Source organism: Antechinus flavipes, chromosome 6, assembly GCF_016432865.1.
Source record: "Antechinus flavipes isolate AdamAnt ecotype Samford, QLD, Australia chromosome 6, AdamAnt_v2, whole genome shotgun sequence".
NCBI lineage: Eukaryota > Metazoa > Chordata > Mammalia > Dasyuromorphia > Dasyuridae > Antechinus > Antechinus flavipes.
The window spans coordinates 255799253-255814631 of record NC_067403.1 but is presented as its reverse complement, the minus strand read 5'-3'; the positions used below and the strand labels follow the sequence as shown (position 1 = coordinate 255814631).

Below are 15379 nucleotides of genomic sequence, written 5' to 3'. Positions count from 1 at the left end.
TACAGATGAGGAAACTGAGGGAAAAGTGACTTACCCAGGATCATGCAGCTAGTGAGTATCTGAGGTTGAATTTGGACTCAGAAAGATGAGTCCTTTTAACTTCAGGTCCAGCCTGCTGTTTTTAATTAGTTAATTAAGCCAAATGGCACCATGGGATGCAGTACTTAGTCTGTGGTGAGGAAGATCTGAATTTGGATCTGACCTCAGATACTTGCTAGCTCTGTGGCTCTGGGCAAGCCAATGAACATCAGTCTTCTCATTTGTAAAATGTGTATAAGAATAGCACCCAACCCACAAGATTCTTGTGAGAACCAAAGAAATTAACACCTTAAAGTGCTTTGTAACCTTGAAAGCACTATAGACATTCTAGAGATTGTCATTATTATTATGATGGTGATGAATATTTGATAATGATGAAAGCTCCTTGAAGCCATTGATGCCATCTGCTTGGCATTTAGCAGAAACTTAATAACTGTCTACTGAACAGAATCTTCTACATATGGGTACTATGTAGTTGATAGAATGTAAATCACTTCAGAGCTTGAGAAGTGTTTTACTTTTATCTTCAATCCTCAATTGGCCAGCCCACTGCCTGGCACATAGTAGGTTTCATATCAAGTATTTATTGAACTATTTACGATGCATTAATGGATTTACTGATCCATTGAGCAACAACCCAATTTGGAACCAAGTTTTTGGCAATCCTGCCATTCCATTTTCCCCACATTTCATAAAATCTAATCGTTCCTCTTATTTTTCCTTTAAGCCTTGGAGTGGACGCCGATTGAGAAACGGGTTCTCGTGCATACTTGTACTATGTACGCCTTCACGTTTGGACAGATCCTCCTTTCTGGATGGGCCTACCTGATCCCAGAATGGCGCTGGCTGCAGTTTTCCATTTCAGCCTCATATGGGATAGTATTTCTTTTCTCCTTGTATGTGAACAAGACAAAAAGTAAATTGGTCCCTTAGTTGGGCCAGGAGCACTTATTGAGCGCTGTGGGCTTAGTATTATCGGAGCCTCAAAATGGAAGGGCTTGGAAGCAGTCAAAGAGAAGTTTCTGGGGCAATGTGACACTGGGAAAGGAAGTTTGCAAAGCTGCTCTAAAGCCTTCCTAAGTGTTTCTCCCCTTTCCCCCTCTCCCCTTAACACGTACAGAGAAGGTTCTGTTGTGTGATGTAGCATGCTGCCATCAGTCCCCAAGAGAGCTGGCCTTGTCTCTGGGGCTGTAACAGCTTTACCAGGATTTTCTCTCAGAGTGAACTGGATTCAATTCACAGCTAAAAATGCAGGAATGCTATTTCCTGTGCCTTGGGTCAAGTCCAGCAGACACCCTGCACTGAACATACTGCCCAATTGACTTTAATGATAAGAGCTGGTATTTATACAGCACTTTAAGGTTTGCAAAGACTTTATATCTTATCTTATTAGGTTTTTCACAAGAAACCCAAGGTGGGTGCCATTGTTATTCCCATTTTATTGATGAGGAAACTGAGTCTAAGGGTAGTTAGCAAAAGTTCACATGCACCCTCTGATCCTGTGGGTATGCTGGGTTTCACAGACACAAGGATGTAAGGAGTCCCTGACCAGTGCCCCGGATGATCCTCTGGCTCTGTTGCTGCTACATTCCCAGGACAATCCCTGAAGTCTGATTCATTGAATGCCTAGTTTTCTTCAAAGCTCAGAGCAGATACCACCCACTACGTGTCACCTTTCAGCTGCTAGCATCTCTTTGTGATTCCTTCCCCCCTCCCTACCAAGAAGTGGTTTGGAAATTAAGCCAGTAGCCACCCCTCAGTGAGTCTAGCTCTAGAATACACCCTTTGGCTCCCCATAATCACAAAAGGGACAATGAGATTTTGTTCTGTTTGGGTCCCATCCTCAGTGTTTCACTTTTTCTCCTTCCTCTTTCAGAACTCTCCCAGAATCTGCTCGTTGGCTAATCACCCACAACAAACTCCATGTGGCTCTGAAGGCCCTTCAGAAGGTGGCGTGGATAAATGGCCATAAGGAACAGGGGAGAATGCTCACTCCAGAAGTATGAGAAGGGAAGGGAAATCCTCACTGTATCCATAACCTTGTTGCCATGAATATAGTCTCAAAGGGCATTGTTTATTTTTATAATCTTTACCATAAACATTTCAGAAGGTAAAATGCAGACCCCACAGAGAAGGAAAGTGAAGGCTGAAGCTAGCATGGCGACCATTTGGCAGAAGCAGAGATGTAGATGTTTCAGCCGCCTGAAATGAATTCCTTCTTATACCTGAGCTCTGAACTTAGCATTGAATTTCCTAGTAGACAAAGCATAATATGCCAGGGCATAAAGCTGAGAAAGCCCAATATCAGTGTGTAAATTCAGTTCAGTTGTAACAAGCACTTGTAGGCTATGTTGTCTGAAGTACCTTCATCCCAACTCTTATATCACCTACTGAGTTGAATTCCCAGAGCCATGGTGAACTCATCAGTTTTTCCATGTTTGGTTTTAACTTGTTTCGTGGCTTGTCTATGGATTCCTCAGGAAACATGTAGGATGATTTGTTATTTTTTAAAAGTTTTTTATTTTCAAAACATATGGATGGATAATTTTTCAACATTCCATCCTTGCATAACCTTGTATTCTAAATATTCCCTTCCTTCCCCCATCTCCTCCCCTAGATGGCAAGCAATACATGTTATTGTTATACATATTAAACATGTTATACATGTTAAAATATATGGTAAATCCAATATGTCTAAATATATTTATGCAATTCTTTTGCTGCATTAGAAAAAAAATCAGATGAAAAAGGAAAGAAAATGAATAAGAAAACAAAATACAAGTGAACAACAACAACAAAAAAAAAGTGAGAATACAATGTTCTGGTCCACATTCAGTTCCCACAATCCTCTCTCTGGGGGCAGATGACTCTCTCTAAATCACAAGATCTGTAATGGGCTGAGGCTTGAGTTGATGCACTGAGGTCCCAAGCACATGAGGCTAAATAGTAATTGGACCATACTCTATTAATATATAATCTTGGAGAAAGAATGGCCCCGCCCACTCTTTGTGCAAGTCCTGATGTGTTGTATAGGAAATGACGATTTTGGTGGGTGGAGGCAGGGGAGTGGCAAAGGAAGGGGAAGGAGAGACTTTGGGAGGAGAGCTCAGATCTCTCTCTCCTTTCTGTTTGTTTCTCTTCTTCTTTTTGCTTTTTGCTGTGAAAGGGAAGAGATGGCTCAGTGCACCAGCCCTGAAGTCAAGAGGAAGGGGAGGAGATGGCTCAGTGGGTAGAGCACCAGCCCTGAAGTCAGGAGGACCTGAGTTCAAATCCAGCCTCAGACACTTAACAATTCCTGGTTGTGTGACCATGGGCAAGTCACTTAACCCCAACTGCCTCAGCAAAAGCAAAAAGAAGAAGAGGAACAAACAGAAAGGTCGTCGCAATGGCAATCCCAAAAGTCTCTCCTTCCCCTTCCTTTTCCACTCCCCTGCCTCCACCTACCAAAATCGTCATTTCCTATACAACACATCAGGACTTGCACAAAGAGTGGGCGGGGGCCATTCTTTCTCCAAGATTATATATTAATAGAGTATGGTCCAATTACTATTTAGCCTCATGTGCTTGGGACCTCAGTGCATCAACTCAAGCCTCAGCCCATTACATTGAGGTGCTTATATTCTCCTGGTCAGAGGTAAGAATTATACAGATAACGAAATGCAAAGGAGATAAAATTATTGGAATCTGTTGCTTTTGTTTAGTCATTTCTAATTGTGCCCAATTCTTTGGAACCATTTGGAGATATTCTTGGCAAAAATATTGTAGTAGTTTGTAATTTTCTTCTCCATCTCTAGATCAGATGGTAGGACACAACACAAGATTTGTATGGTTTGAGTTTGCTTGATGGCTATTTACAGGGCTTGCCATTTTTCAATTAATGTGATATGCTACTATGACAATATCTGTCAAATAAGACAAATAATCCCTTCCTCACCCTCTTATCAAGACCCTTCAGGTCAAATATTGAAGCAAAATTCCCCTTCCTCTGTCCTGTCTTCTAAACAGATCATATTGGACCACATTCAAGAGGACCTTTCAAGGGTGAAGCGAAACTCTTCTTTCATAGATTTTGTTCAGACACCAGGATTATGCAAGATCACATTTTGTGTTATATTTGTCTGGTAAGTGAGTTTGATATTTAATTAACTGATGTCAAGCAAAGTATCTGAAAATTTCAGTAAGAGTCACATATACTGACTCTCCAACTTAGTTCCTGAGAATGCTGTCATTTTGAATGTGGGAGGATTTGAGAGATAGTGAATCAGAAATTTAATAAATTGGAACATATAAATTGCTTGGGATGCCAGAATTAACAGTGGAATTACTTTTAGGACAGGAATGTTCTTTTTTGTTTATTAAGACAAAAGAAGCATTCAATGGACAGAAATGAAAAATAAAATTTCTACATTCTATAATAAATGCTTCTTCTTCCAGGACTGCATGTGGATTCTCCTTTTATGCAGTAATGACAGACATACATAAATTTGGGTTGAACGTTTACTTGGTCCAACTGATATTTGCACTTATAGATTTTCCAATAAAGCTTCTGACATCTGTTAGTGTGTCTTACCTGGGAAACCGCTTTACTTTCATCTTCTATGCAGTCTTCACTGGATCCATGTTCATCATTGGCATATTTGTGCCTCAAGGTGAGAAGCTTTTCAGTGAACAAAGGGAATCGTTTAGAAGGTATTCAAAATGAGTAAGTGATAGTATTGTTTTAGGCCCTGGGGCAACAAAGATGTAATGAGAGGCAAAGAAACTGTTCTCTACCAGAGGTGTTAATGTGGAGAATGGCCAAATCTATAATTCTATAGGATACAATAGATTATTACTGTCCTGAGAGAAATGATGAATACACAGAATACATGAGGGCACTTATATTAGCTAATGCAGACTAATTAAGGTGAACAAGAAAACAATATACACAAGGAGTAGAACAATGTAAAAAATATGCAATAATAATGAACCATGAATACTATGCAGTTACAAGGACCAAACTTCATCATGAAAAAAGAGCAAAAAATCCCCTTTCTCTTGTTCTGGAAAATTGAGGGCCTGTGGGTGTGGAACACTGCATACACAATTCAGTATAATTGACTGTTAAGGCCCATGCCTAAGTGAAGGGACAGGTCAATTCTCTAAGAGTCTCCACAGCTATGGATCAAAGCACTTGAGGGAATTGCAAAGCAGCATTCACAGATGTCCCTTGTAGATTAGGAATGAAATTAATTGGAGGCAGAAGAAAGAGGAAAGAGGACAGACAACAGAACTGCCTCTCAGTCTTCTTGTATCATCATCATCATCATCCTCTCACATGAAGAGAACCATTCTACAGATCTGAGTTGGAACTTCAGCAGCCACTGACAGGTTGCTCCTGTTTCACAACATATGGTGCCCAAAGTGGGGCATAAGAAACAAAGAAGCATCAGCTTCCCATAACTGTTCATGAGTAGGCTCCTCCTAGAGTTCCTTTGATAACCTGTGGGAAAGGAAAGGGAGAAGAGACCTGGCAAGACTTTTTTAGTCAGGGTAATTAAATGGGCCAACACATCAAAGGGCTGAGCCAGGAAACTGATGAGAGACTTATGAAAAATGCCTGTTCTGACTCTAGTCCTCTTCTCTGTTTGACAGTTTGCCTCCATGACATCTCACAACTTCCTCACCTGCTATAGTGCTGTTTGCAGTCTCTAGCTAACGGACTCAGATACCTTAGCCTGTGGACTTAGATAACAGCTAATACATAAACTTACTGGCCATGATGTGGGGGGAAATTAATCACACTCCTATAAAACAAAAAACAGGGAATTGTTAAGGACCATGCCTAAGTGAAGGGGCAGGTCAATTCTTTGAGAGCCTCTGCAGCTGTGGATCAAAGCACTTGAAGAAGTTTCAAAGCAGCATTCACAGATGTTACTTGTAGATTGGGAATGAAATAAATTGGAGGCAGAGGGAAGAGGAGAGAGGTCAGTCAATGTAACTGCCTCTCAGTCGAGAGATAGACAATGTAACTACCTCTCAGTCTCCTTGTATCATTATCGTCATCCTCTCACATGAAAAGAACCATTTTACAGGTCTGAGTTAGATCTCCAGCAGCCACTGGCTGATAGTTCCCGTATCACAACAGTTGACAATTCAGATACATTTGCTAAATTGATTTTTAGCCTTTCTGTTCTCATGTTAAAAAGTGATTCCCTGAGTAAAATAGGAGAAAAAAGGTTATATCTGGTAATGAATAGCATGTAAACGCCAAAAAGTCCTTAAAGGAAACGTATTTGATTTGCCATGTTCAATAATCACACATGTTATTCTGTATACTGAGCCCATTCCTATAATTTTGCTGATTCCTCATTTTTTGTCTTCAGATATGGTTGTCCTTGGGTTGATTGTCAATGTGATTGCCAAAGGAAACCTGGGAGGTATGGTTTCATGTATTTACCTCTATACAATGGAACTCTATCCAACTGAAATCAGGTAAGAATTTGTAGAAAATGTGACAAGAACATCACAGATAATGATGGCAAAATGTTCCTATCAAAGATGCAGGCAGGTGTGGATATACTGGATCATTAGATTGAAAACATAGCCCATGTATATTCAATTCAATTCAGTTGAACCATTACTTCTTAAATACCTGCTAAGAGCTAGAGACTGTGGTAGACTCCAGGAATAGAAAGGAAAACTAGAATCATCCTACCCTCAAAGAGCTTCCATTTTATTGATTTTGTATGAAAGGTGAATATTCAAAGGGGTGGATAATGATGATATCAAATGATTTGCTAAACATTTTTCTATTTTTTGGTCTAATAGCCACTTGATTCAACTGGCTTACCTAATGTTTTTTCTTTTTTTCGCTGAGGCAACCTTAGTTGCTTAGGTTAAGCAACTTGCCCAGGGTCACACAGCTAGGAAGTGTTAAGTGTCTGAGGCTAGATTTGAATTCAAGTCCTCCTGATTTCAGGGCTGGTGCTCTGTCCACTGAGCCACCAAGCTGCCTTGCTTTACCTATTTTTTCTAAAGAAAAATAACAAAGCCATTGACAGAAGCCAAAGCCTTCTAAATCCATCTGTAGGATGTGCATCTATGTGATATTGCATTAGAGGCAGTGAAAAGCCTGTTTATTTTGCATTAGTTGCATATTAACTTGCTAGTCATTAGGTGCTTTTTGTCCAGGTGTTTCTTAAGTCAGCCATTGACGTGATTTTTTTTTCCATCTAGAAAGTGAATGTGTTAGAAAAAGAAAGGTAAAGTTTCTGGGATCCAAAGAAGAAAATATATTTTAAATATGAAGATATGGAAGAAGAAAAATATTGGGGTGGGGAAGAGTAAAGGAATGGAAGAAGAGAGAAGAAAAAGTAAAATCTGACCTTCTCTCTCAGTGAGGTTAATGCTTTCATGTCTCATCTCCCTGATCTCAATGATAAAAGAAAATAAAACAGAGTACCCAAACAAAGTTGTCTTCCTAATATATCAGAGGACTGTAGACAATGGAAAAAGCACTGGCTCTGGAGTGCTCTCCCTACAGAGGGATTCACATTCTGCCTGCCTTTGATGGTATCATTTATGACATTCACCTAGCCATTTGTCTGCGGCTCAGTCTTTTCCTCTGGACATTAGACTGTATGTGTTTGGAGTTTTCCAACTGTAAACATGATTTTGAGACAAGTTTTGTTAACAACAGCTTAGTGTCTTAACAACTGTTAATACCTTCCTGTGTTACATGCCAAGATCTCCATAGGTTGCCAGAGAATACAATGAGTTCTCTAGTGAAGGGTGCCGAAAGGGCTTGGAGACTCTGTGCTAACCATAAAGGATCTAGCTGAATTTCAGGGAACAACATTTTGTATCCCAAATTTGACAGTTATGGGAAATTAGGCAATTGTAAATTTCCTGACAAATGAGAATCAAGGATTTCACGTTTTGTGACATCCATGACGACCAGTCCTTCACATTTTACTGCAGTGGTAGGAGAGTGTTTCAATATGGCCCCCTCCCCCATCCTTCTCATGTGAGGACATTCTGGGGCAGCTCGCTTCTCCTTCCCCTTAATAAAAGAATCCATGTTTATTCAATTTGATACATAATTTATTTGTTATTTCTACTGTAGCAGTTCAAAATAAAAATGGCTTAAATGGCTGTAGAATTCAGACAATTCACATATTCCTGAGGAAACTGCATCAAAGGAATAAGCTTTATGTTGTGTGTGTGTCAGATCTTTTGTAGGTACATTTACATATAAACACATGTACATATATCGATGCATGTATCTGACATGTGGAGGCATGAGCAGACTCTCTGGAGCCTTGTTCTGGACATTTGGGCTCAAAGTGGGCCCACTCTGGGCCTGAGAGGACAAGATTAAAACCTTGCAAGGGATATAATTAATCCCAGAGGTTAATCTGGGTCAAATATGTCAGGAGGTTCCTGGAAGTCCTCTGGATGTTGATAGTAGATGGAGGCCTTTCTTTTGAGGTTTCCCAGTGGTACAGAACCGATGAATGCTAAACCTAGAACAAGCAAATTTGGGCTCTGGCCTGAGCAATCTGCTGTCCCTCCCTTCTCAGCTGCACAAGCACACTTAATAAGGGAATTATTGAAATCTATCTATTAAAATCCCATCCTACCATGGGAAAGGCACTGAAGTAGGTTTGAAGGAAGCAGGGCAGAAGCAAAGCAGTCCCTGCCCTTCAGTCACTTACATTCTAACTTTTGTTTTGATTTTGTTTATTTGCAGGCAGATGGGAATAAGTGTTGGTAATTTTGCTATACGCTTTGGCTCACTGCTGTCTCCACTTGTCCTTATCGTAACCCACCGTAGCCCTGTCTTGTTGCTTCTGTTATGTGCAACAGTGCAGTTCCTATCTGCTCTGGCTATTTCCTTTTTAATTGAGACCCATGGGCTCCCACTGCTGGACACTATCCATGAGACGGAAACCAGGTCAGTTTCTGATACCTTTTCATGAAAGAATAAGTTTAAATTACAAGAGGGAATGTATTTCTAACATTCTTTTATTATTATAGCTTTTTATTGAGAGAACATATGCATGGGTAATTTTTCAACATTGTCTCTTGCAATCTCTTTTGTTCCAACTTTTCCCTTCCTTCCCTCCACCCCCTTCCCTAGATGACAATCTCATACATGTTAAATATGTTAAAGTATATCTTAAATATAATATATATGTACACACTTGTACAGTTCTCTTATTGCACAAGAAGAATTGGATTCAGAAGGTAAAAATAACTTGGGAAGAAAAACAAAAATGTAAGTAGTCCACATGCATTTTCCAGTGTTCTTTCATTAGGTGTAGATGGTTCTATTCATCATTGATCATTTGGAACTGAATTAGATCTTCTCTTTGTTGAAGAAATCCACTTCCATCAGAATACATCTTTATACAGTATTGCTGTTGCTGTGTATAATGATCTCCCAGTTCTGCTTATTTCACTCAGCATCAGTTCATGTCAGTCTCTCCAGGCCTTTCTGTATTCATCCTGCTGGTCATTTCTTACAGAACAATAATATTCCATAACATTCATATGCCACAGTTTACTTAGCCATTCTCCAATTGATGGGCATCCATTCAATTTCCTGTTTCTAGGCACTATGAAAAGGGCTGCCACAAACATTTTTTCACATAAAGGTCCCTTTTGCGTCTTTGGATTCTCTTTGGAATATAAGCCCAGTAGTAACACTGCTGGATCAAAGTGTATATATAGTTTGATAACTTTTTGAGCATAATTTCAAATTGCTCTCCAGAGTGGATGGATCTGGTCACAATTCCACCAACAATGCATCAGTGTCCCAGTTTTCCCACATCTCCTCCAACATTTGTCATTATCTTTTCCTGTCATCTTAGCCAATCTGACAGGTGTGTAGTGATATCTCAGAGTTGTCTTAATTTGCATTTCTCTGATCAATAGTGATTTGGAACATCCTTTCATATGAGTAGATATAGTCAATTTCATTATCTGAAAATTGTTTGACATTTTTTTTTCCCTCTGGGCTCAGAATATGTACCAATGCCCACAGAAATAGTTTTGGGTAATTTCAGAGTTATCACTACAAATCTAACTTCCACAAGCCATTGCCCAAACCTCTTCTCATCCATTCTTTAAAAAAATTACAGAATATAATACTTCGTAACGTGACACATTGGCAATTACTGGGAACCAGAATATTTGGAGATAACCTGGGGGAATGTTGTACAAATATACTGTATGTCTATACTGAATCCCATAGTGTTCAGTTCAATGATCTTGTTGAAACCTCTTCATTTTAATTTACTTTAATCACTCTTATTAAGTTCCTGCCATTTGCAATGCAGGGCAGCTAGATAGCTGGATATGACAGAGAGCCTGAAGTGAGGAAGGGTCAGTTTCTTGAATTAAAATCTGTCTAGCTGTGTGACTCTGGCCAAGTCACTTATCCTTGTTAACCCCAGTTTCTTCATTTATCAAAAAAGACAGTGAAGGAAATGGCAATGACATGAAAAGTCTCAGAAGACTTCATGGAGGAAGCATGGCTTGTTAGTCTTTCACCCAGATGAGAAAATCAGTATGCTTATACTAACGTAAGGAGAATCTGTTTTCCAAATTGTCTGTCCCTGCCTCTGGGCTCCTCCAATATACTGGACAAAGAAGAATCAAATTAATCGTTGCTCCCCAGTGACTCTTCAAGATCTGTCAATATTGTAGTCAAGCTTTCCTACTTGGAAATTAATATCCTGCCATCAAGCACTGGTTATGCCATATGTTGCTACCATGTCCTGTACTCCCAATCATCATTCAAGTGATCTCCTTGAGTTCCCTGCTCTCTGAATGTATTCCCCACATCACTCACAGTCACCCCATCACCCTTTTTGGGGACTTCAATAATGACAATCAGAGCACTCTGAACACTATTTGTCAGTTTCTTCAATTCCCATGATTTCTGCCTCCACTCAAGTTCAGCTCCCTCTAGTGGGGGCCACATCTTAGACCTCCACATCACAAAAATTGTTTCACCCACAGGAGATCTTGACTTCTGAAAATCCACTATCATCCCACACACTGCTGTCCTGTTTTCTGTGTGCTCTGGGGCTGACTTTCATTTTTACCAGACATTGTAGCTCATTAAAACTCTTCCTTCCCAGTCCCTCACCCCTCTTCTTGCCTCATGTTCCATCTTTAATGGTCTTGTTTCTATAAACAGTTAGATTTTGTGTTCTTCTTTCTATTCCAGATTGCCTCTCCTTTAGGTTTCACCCTCTACCACCTTCCCTTCTGTCATACTACTATATTTGCCTGCCAAATCCTTTTCTTCTGCTCCCACAAATCTCTCCTACACCCTACCGAAAAAAGTGGCCATGAAGACTTCTTCAGAGCCCTAGTTAGGAGCATCCCATGGAGCTCAATAGAACAACTGTAATCCCTCTTCTATGTGATATCCCTTTGTATATTTGTAGGAACCTGTTATGGGCCAGAACTCTGAACTTGAAACAAGGTTTGTTACAAGGTGCTAAGTCAGTGGAGTTGATAAGACAATGGTTATCTAGTTTAGCATGGTGATTAATAGTTATCTAGTTCAGTACATGTACTTAGTACTTAATATGGTTCCACAAGTTTCACACCTATGATAATGGAGTATATAACATCCAGCAAGGACTGGACAAGATTCATTCCACCTTTAGTCAGGCTCCTGGTGTCTCTCCTGGGGAACTGAGAGGCTTGGAAATAGAGCCAGAGAAGACCGAGGACTGGAGGCGGGAGCTCAAGCTCTTGGAGCCAAGCAGAGACAGATTCATGTCCATCTTCATCAGCTTCGTGGTGGCTGGCCTGCCCTCCTGCATTTTCTCCACTGAAACCAAGTCCCCTTTGAAGGCTACGAGAAAGCTAGCTGAGCAGCAGGTGAAGGAGACAATAAAGACCTTTGGACTTTAACACCTGGCTATTAAGGCTGCTCAGAGACCTCCAGAAAACCAAGGAGAACACTACAGGCACCTGTCAGCTAGTGATGGAGTGGACAGAGCACTGGGCAGAGAGACAGGACCCCCTGAGTTCCCATCTGGCCTCTGACATTGACACATGTGGGAGACATTAGTCAAGCCACTTCATCTCCCTGAGCCTCCCTGAGGTTTCTTTGGGTCTACATCTATGGTCCTGTGCCCATTCAGTCACCACCCTCTGGATGCTTATCAAAGCCTTTCCTAAAATGTCATACCTGGAATCGAACAAAGTGCTCCAGAAGGGAGTTGTTCAGGATAGCGGAAAGTCTTTCATCCCTAGAATGATGTGGACATCTCTTTAATCCCTTGGTGGATGTGGGAGGAGTGTGTGTGTGCTCCCTCAGATCTGTTCTGTCATAGCCACATTCCTAGAGAAGGATTACTACTGTTCAGTTATATTCAGATTCTTTCTAAGTTCTATGGGTTGTGGTGGAGGAATATACCGCCCCATTTATGACTTTAGCCCCCCAACTCTCTACCAATGCACAGTTGGTTATATAATCATATATATAATTATGACCTTGCAGATAAACACATTTACTTCACAATAAGGCAAAAAACAGTTACTCTCATATGAAGACAAATACAGGAATTTATATATATATATTTCAAATACAGGAATTATAAAAAAACATCTTCATCTACATGACCCCAGGTAACTTTCTCCTAACTATGCACATATTTGCAAACACTTAGCGACTGTTGCCTAAGATGTGGGTTAGAGAGAAAAATCTATGTTCTGGAGGTAACCCTCTTGTTTTGCAACTGTAATATACTTTCACATCTTCTTGTTCTAAGATCTGTGCATAGCAATCCCTGTATGGATGTCACCTCTGTTTACCACAGATACTTTTTCTGCCATGGCTAAGTGTGTCCAGGCTGTGGTTGACTAACACTTCCCCAGCTATGCAAGAGAGCAACAACTTCCTGAAATGTGAATTGGAAAAGGTAAAAAACTCCCAAAAAGTGCAGAGAAACAGAATTATGAATTGGAAAAGGTAAATAATTTCCAAGAAAGTAGGATTTGTGAATTGGAAAAAGAAAATAACTCACTAAAAAAATTATTGAAATGGAAAAAAATTCCATAGAGCAAAACAACTCATTTAAAAAACTTAATTGGACATATACAAAAATAAGTTAAAAAAAAGGCTAATGAAGAAAATAACTCACTAAAAATCAGAACTGACCAAATAGAAATGACTGATTCATTGAGACATCAAGAATCAGTCAAACAAAACCAAAAAAATGAAAGATTAGAAAAAAACATCAAATATTTATTTGGAAAAACAACAGACCTGGAAAATAGATCTAGGAGAGATAACCTGAGGATCATTGAACTTCCCGAAAATTATGATGAAAAAAAGAGCCTAGATACTTTTTTACAGGAAATCATCAAAGAGAACTGCCCAGAAGTAATAGAACCAGAAGATAAAACAGGCGACGAAAGAATTCATCAAACACCTGAAAAAGACCCTAAAATAAAAACTCCAAGGAATATTGTGGCCAAATTTCAGAATTATCAGACTAAACAAAAAAATATTACAAGATTAGTAATCAAATTCTTGTCTTTTGTCTGTGACCAGTTAAATCTCCATTTTTCCATTATCTCAAAATACTTCTAGTGTCTGTATCATTCCAGTACATAGTCTGTGCATTATCTCAGAAATACTGTCAGAAATACTTAGCATGCTACTGTTTCAGAATTCTCAATGTCTCCTTCAGAACCCATCTTTAGATAAGTGAACCATCAAAGCAGACTTAACTTACTGATAAACTGCTTCGTATGAAAGGACAATACCTGGTACTGGTATGAACTCAACCTTCTCTGTGTACATTTTACTCCTGCATCCTCCCAATACAACTCTGAACATAAAGTTACCTTTTTGAAGATACCAGGTGTAGAAATTTCTACCTTGGTGTTCATAGCAACTTGCACATAGTAGGTACTTCACTTTTAGATAAACTCATCATGTTGACTCACTCAGAATTATTTAAAGACCCATCCTCAGTCTAGGTTTCTCTGCAGATGAAAATCTTCCTTACCCAAGATGCTAATGTCCTTTTCTCCAGTTGGGACAAGCTTTGCTTTTGATGTCTGAGAGCATCTGTGTTTTTCCTTGACCAGGATAAAGAGGCTTCAGTCTCCCAAAGGAAATGCCAGTCAAGATGTACAAGAGAGACCAGGCTTGTTTACCCCTGAAATTCCAGAAGCTGAGAGCCCCGTGTGATGGTGTTTTAAAGCCCCTTGTCTATTCTTCTGGAGGACTGTAATTTTGTGGCCCAGTTTCGTTGTATTTGCATATTGGAAATAAATTCTGTCTTTCCTGGATTGAGAGTGGATCCTCTGACTGCTGAGTGCCCGGAACAAGGTGATTTGATAGAAATTCCCTGCCATTCAATATGAATAATAAAGTCTTAAATATTCAATAACCTACTTCAAAATAACACTAACAAACAAATAAAGAGCAACAGACTATTCTAAATTTCTAATGTCTTTTGGAAAGTTTCTTGCTATCTAGCTATCCATACATCTTGCTAGAGTGTCCTCTGCCTGAAAATTTTCACTGAGACCAAAATAAGACTCATGTCAGACCCTGAATCAATCTCTGTTTTTCTATTGGTTGTATTTGCTTGCTCTGATAAGACAGTCCAATTGTCCATAAATTGGTGGAAATAGAAAGCAAGGTAAGTAGCATCCTGAATAAACAGAACAACCTTGGGGACTCCAGAAAATTCTATGAGAAATTAGGAAAAAACCTGAATCAGGGAAACCTCCCTTCCTTTTGAAGTGGGTCTCTTTAGTCAGAGGATTGGTGTTCAAACCCCAACAATGGGATCCCATATCATCTCGCTGGTATCCCCTTGGAAAACCCCTTGATTTCTCCAGGAGTCATTTTTCTCATTTGTCAAGTGAAGAATTTGGAACTGTTGGCCCCCGGTGTTCCTTCTACAGTCTTCCTTCCTACTTTCATTCTTGTGGCTAATGTGTGCTCACTCAACTATGATTTTCTTTGAATTCCTCAGACTTTTTATCACCCAGGATCACCTGCGATGTAGAGGGTTGGAACTCTCAAGAGGTATATTTGAACCAAGGACAGCATGGTGCTTATAGTTGAGCACCTACTCAGTGTGAGATAATGATTCTCTATGGTGATGTAATGGTTGCATTACTCAGTGCATGCTCACTGTGTTGTAGTGATGTAATTATATTGAGGTACTTAAGGGAGTCTCAGACACAGAAGACACTCTCAGCCACAGCTCTTTCAACCACAGACACAGATAAAACTTCAGGCTCCAGACTCCAGATTCCAGACTCCATCTTTGATCAGCCACATGGTAGCTCTCCTGCCTCCTTC

The 15379-nt window shown here is 39.8% G+C and overlaps 1 protein-coding gene across 1 annotated transcript; it reads left to right on the top strand.

The window, feature by feature from the left end:
• The first annotated feature begins 6413 nt into the window (after positions 1 to 6413).
• Positions 6414 to 14483, top strand: LOC127540792 (solute carrier family 22 member 6-like). Its single transcript, XM_051965654.1, has 3 exons — positions 6414 to 6513; positions 8774 to 8977; positions 14149 to 14483. The coding sequence occupies exons 1-3, from the start codon at positions 6461 to 6463 to the stop codon at positions 14249 to 14251; spliced, it is 360 nt and encodes a 119-aa protein (XP_051821614.1). The 5' UTR covers positions 6414 to 6460; the 3' UTR covers positions 14252 to 14483.
• Positions 14484 to 15379: the final 896 nt, after the last annotated feature.

Coding starts and splice junctions, on each gene's coding strand:
- LOC127540792 (XM_051965654.1), top strand. CDS start 6,461: ATGGTTTCATGTATTTACCTCTATACAATGGAACTCTATCCAACTGAA. Junction 6,514..8,773: donor CTCTATCCAACTGAAATCAG/GTAAGAATTTGT, acceptor GTTTATTTGCAG/GCAGATGGGAATAAGTGTTG. Junction 8,978..14,148: donor ATCCATGAGACGGAAACCAG/GTCAGTTTCTGA, acceptor TTCCTTGACCAG/GATAAAGAGGCTTCAGTCTC.